Genomic DNA, 5,120 nt, shown 5'->3' with positions numbered 1-5,120 from the left:
TTAATAGTTTTTAAATTAATTCCAGAACCCAGTCATTAGTACTCTCCCAACAAAAGAACACTTGAAGAAGGAAAAGGTATAAATGAAGGTTAATGAAATAGACATCACTTATCCATATTTTAAATCTGATGTTCACCGAAGTTAAGTAATTTTCCCCAAATCACGAAGATAAGAAGTGACAAATTTAGGATTTGAGACTAGTGCTAATAGAATGCAAAATTTGTGTGCTTTCCTTTACTTCTTATTTCTTTATCTATTCCAGTTTAAATGCCTTCATTTATTTAGTTACACTTTTCTAACCACAAAGTTATTTCATGTACATATGTTATTATACATGTACATTACTATGTAAATAATATGAACATAAAAATGAACACGCCAGTCATATAAAAACAAGAATAACCCACTACACACCAAAACTATACATGTATGTGTACACATGATAATCTGTTGTAATTCTAGATTGGTCAAGCAATGTCAGACTTTAAAGAAGGTTCTAGCACCACCTCCTGAGGTCAATGAGACTTGTAATTTCAAGAATTAGAAGCAATTTTTAACTATTTCTCCCCCCCTAAGAATGTGGATTATTAGATGGTTACAAGATTGGTCATCTTTTGAAAGTATAGCCATGTACTGTATAATGACATTTCAGTCAAGTACAGACCACATATACCACAGGGGTCCCATAAGATTATCATGGAACTTAGAAATTCCTATCAGCTAGTGATGTTGTAGCTGTGATAATGTGTGTTTGTGGTGATGGTGGTGTAAACAAACCTACTGCACGGCCACTAGTACGAAAGTGTAGTATATAAAATTAGGTACATAACATTTGATAATCATAATAGATGACTAGTTAATGGTTTATGGGTGTGCTGTAACATAATTTTTATCATTATTTTAGAGTACTTTTTCTATTTACATGTCTTATAAAAAAAGGTAACTGTATGACAGCCTCAGACAAGTCTTTCAGGAGGTATTTCAGAAGACAGTGTTGTTACTATAGGGGATGACAGCTCCATGTGTGTTATGGTCTCTGAAGACCTTCCAGTGGGAGAAGATGTGGAGGTGGAAGACAGCGATATTGATGACTCTGACCCTGAGTAAGCCAAGGCTAGCTTTTGTTTTGTGACTTAGTTTTTACCAGAGAAGCTTAAAAAGTAGAAAATAAAAATTGAAAATTTTAAAAATAGAAAAAACCAACATAGAACAAGAATGTAAAACAAGAAGATGTTTCTGTACAGCTGTACAAAGTGTGTTTTAAGGTGTTATTATACGAGTCAAAAAGTTAAAAAATGTAGTAGTTTATAAAGTAAAAATATTATAGTAAGCTTAAGTTAATATGTTATTAAAGAAAGAAAACATTTCCAATAATTTTGATGTAGCTTAATTGTACAGTGTTTATAAAATCTACCATAGTATACAGCAATGTCGTAGGCCCTCACTTTCACTCACCACTCACCACGCACTCACTTTCTCACCCAGAGTACCTTTCAGTCCTGCAGGCTCCATTCCTGGTAAGTATTTTACACAGGTGCCATATTTTATGTTTTATACTATAATTTTACTGTGTCTTTTTCATGTTTAGATATCTGTATATTTAGAGACACATATACTTAACACTGTGTTACAATCGCCTCCAGTATAATAACATGCCGTACAGGTTTGTAGTCAAGGAGCAATAGGCTACATCACATAGCCTAGGTGTGTGGGAGGTATATCCTCTAGATTTGTGTGAGTCCTCTCCATGATGAGGGAGAGGGATGCATTTCTCAGAATGTATGCCTGTCCTTAAGTGATGTGTAACCATATTATACTTTTGCCTGGAAAGCCTTTTCCCACTTCTTTCCTTCCTTATTTATTTATTTATTGTTTGGTATTCATTGAGGGTACAAAGAATTAAATTACACTGATTGCATTTGTTAGTGTAACTTAGTGCCTCTTTCCCTTCTATTCATTTGCCAAAATTTTTTCTTTCCTTCCTAGTCTGGCTAAAACTTTAACCCTTAGCCAAGTTTTTCCCTATTAACCAATGTAAGTGATCTCTAATCCCTTTAAAGAGCTTCATATCATGATGTCATCCATCTGGTGTTCATCATTTACTACTTTTGGTAAATACATCTTAATGCATTTGACTTCTCAATTACATTATATCCCTTTTGGTAGCATATACCCTTTCTTGTTCCTCTTGAAAAACTCACAATTAAAGAGAGGGATTGAGAGGTTTACCTGGAATATCTGCAGAATGTGATGTTTTTCCATGTATTGGAGTGAAACTTCATAAGGATCTTCATACACTACAGGAAGGAACCTCTTCTTATAACTTTGATTGCAAATATGAGAACTCTTTTCTTGCTCAAAATGTGGAAGATAATCCTGCAATTTAAATACACCTGACATCCAAAGAGTCTTTAATAAACTGGAAAGCCCCAGGAATTATTGTTGGTATCAGGGAGATCTGGTGTTGATGGGATCGTAATACCAGGAGTAGGAGAAAAGACACATTTTAATGAGACCCAGCTGATCCTCTAGGCAATACAATTATTTCATTTTAAGTTAGGGGAGGCACCTTAGACATCTCCAATCAACTTCAAATACTTTGCCCTTCACAGGAATCTCTAATCGATTCTAAACTCCTTCCCTTGGTGAAAGCCTGAAGAGGGAAAATGACTTAGTACCAGAGAATTAGTAGCAGAAACAGACCCCAACCCTACTTCATTCATTCTTCCTGAATGGCCTTAGAGAAGGCAATATATCTCTTTTACTTTCCACCTTTCTCATGCCCTTTTTGAAACTTATGGGTCACATATACCACAACATGTGGGTTTGTTTCCCATACTTGACCTGACATGTGCCCTCCTACCCCATAGCCTTACAACATCCCCACCCCAGGGCCTGTCTTAATTTCAAGCCTCCCAGATAGATATCAAATTCTCCTTTAACTTACAGGGCTGGTTTCTATGGCTTGAGTATTTTCTTGATTGGTGACATTGCCCTCTTTAGATGAGGTGGAGAGGGATTCTTGGGACAATTTTTGATCTGCTTGGAAATTACTGGTGATTTTGGCATTAGCTGGGTGGCATTGGCTCATGGCTATACTTTCAATTTCATTTTCTACTTCATCTGAAAGCTTGAAATTGAGATCTATTTGGCTATCCTCAAATTGGTAAGGTTGTACTATGGAGTCTGCCTCTTTGTCCTCGCTATCCTCAGGCTGGCCAAGCATTTCATCATCAGACGGGTATTCTTCCTTCTGATCATCTTGTGTGTCAAGTAAGTGGTGACTCTGGTCAGATTCACTGGAGTCAGCCTTAACTGGAAGTTGATCAGCCTGGCGTTTAGGTAGTTGAGGGGGTTGGTAGCGAGTCTTTGGTTTATGATCAACCAGCCCAGACAATCTGTAGTCAATCTGCTCATGAGTCCTTTTCTCAGCCTGGATTGACATTCTGTGGTCAAGCTGTTCAGAAACTCTTTGGTCAGATGGCATGGACAACATACCATCTGTCTGTTCAGAAGGTCTGCTCTTATCCAGGCCAGATAATTTGAGGGGCATCTTCTCATTTTGTCCCTCAGCTTGGCTGGACAGTGTGCTGTCAACCTGCTCAGAATCTAATCTCTCAGCATCCATGGACATTAGGTGATCAGTCTGTATAGAAGTCTTTTGGTCAGACAGTATGGACCATCTTTGTTCCATCTCTCCAGGAGTTTCTCCATCAAGCAGGACACCTACCTTGTCACCCTCAATCTGTTCATGCTCAGCTGCCTCCTCTTCAGTCTGTCCAGACAGTAATTGTTCAGCCACATCAAGGGCTGTAAGGTCAGCGACATTAACAAGGTTGGATGCACTGTGGTCTGCCTGACCAGAGGTATTAAGTCCATGGTGTTCAGACACTTTGTCATCAGCTTGGCCAACTGTGTTTGCTTCAGCCTGGTCAGACACTCTGCTGGCACTTTGGCCAGCTATCCTGTGATCCGTTTGGTCACGTGCCTCTCCCTCGGCCTGGTTCTTCTGGTCATCTTCTTCCTGGCCATCAGTGTAATCAGCAGCTGAGGGAAAATCTGTGGTTTCAGATTCCCAGGATTCGCCCCGAGCCTCTTCCGGAGGTTCTTCCATTTTCTGCTGCCCCTGACTGGTCTGGGTTGCCAGGCTGTGCGGGTGGGGCTGGGCTGGGTCGTCTTGGCGACATTCTAGGAGCGCCACATGATTCCAGCAGGCTTTGTTCTGGCCTGGGCGATGGCTGGCGGCAGGTGAGGGGACGCCTAGCTGTGGGCTGGACGCCAGCCGCGACCAGGAGGGGAAGGACTGCGGGTCAGCGCCGCAGTGTGGACGCGAGTACAGGGCGGCCCTTTGTGCTGAAAGGACGTTCGGCACCTGCAGCTTCTCCGCCACCCGCCTGGAAACTGGGCCCCGGGGCTCAGGGTATTAATTCCTGGAGGTTCAAGGCGGTGTGTGTGTGTGAAATAAACCGCATCAACTGTCTGAGGGCCCCCCCACCTGAGCAGAGGTCACGGCTGCCGCCTACCCGCATCCAGGCTTTGTCTGGTCCTGCCTTTTTAATCACAGCTGTGAGGTGCCTTATAATATTAGCATCGGGCACTACGCTAGTCTATGGTCCTGCTAAATGTTACTCTTCAGACGCTAACTGATACTGTGGTGACAGCCAAATTACATTCCTTTACTTTAAAAACAACAATAACATTTTTCAGTATTAGCTTTATACAGTGTACCGTTTTTGCAGTACCAGCTGTTTTCAGTAGTACTGGAAGAGTTTAGTTCTCCCTAGTACTCTTGTTACCAGTCACACGGATCTCTCCTCTCCAGCAGACGGTGCTGAGAGGAGAGTTTCTGCCCCTCGGCAGCCGGTCCTCAGACCCCCCTTGCCACTTGGTTTCTGCAGGAGCATCCTCTTCCCTCTCCGGGGGTAGGGGAGCACCTCTGTGAAGAGCTGCCCTGGCACTGGAAACCCCACCAGGTTTTCTTGATGAATTAGACATATGAACTATGTATGGCTGGACGGTCAGAAGAAAGACCCAGTGAGAATGGGTTCTAAGATCACACCATCCAGAGAGCTTACCATAGAAATGGGAGTTAGGAAGAGGATAAACTAGCGTTGGAGAAA

General features: G+C 41.7%; 1 protein-coding gene across 1 annotated transcript; it reads right to left on the bottom strand.

The window, feature by feature from the left end:
• Positions 1 to 2,938: 2,938 nt before the first annotated feature.
• TEX55 (testis expressed 55) lies at positions 2,939 to 4,114 on the bottom strand. The gene has a single exon (XM_053564632.1). It carries the CDS (start codon positions 4,112 to 4,114, stop codon positions 2,939 to 2,941), a length of 1,176 nt encoding a protein of 391 aa, XP_053420607.1.
• Between the last annotated feature and the right edge of the window lie 1,006 nt (positions 4,115 to 5,120).

This window comes from Nycticebus coucang, chromosome 16 (genome assembly GCF_027406575.1).
Source record: "Nycticebus coucang isolate mNycCou1 chromosome 16, mNycCou1.pri, whole genome shotgun sequence".
NCBI lineage: Eukaryota > Metazoa > Chordata > Mammalia > Primates > Lorisidae > Nycticebus > Nycticebus coucang.
Note: the sequence above shows the minus strand (reverse complement) of the source record. Positions and strands in the feature narration are given on the sequence as shown.

Coding starts and splice junctions, on each gene's coding strand:
- TEX55 (XM_053564632.1), bottom strand. CDS start 4,114: ATGGAAGAACCTCCGGAAGAGGCTCGGGGCGAATCCTGGGAATCTGAA.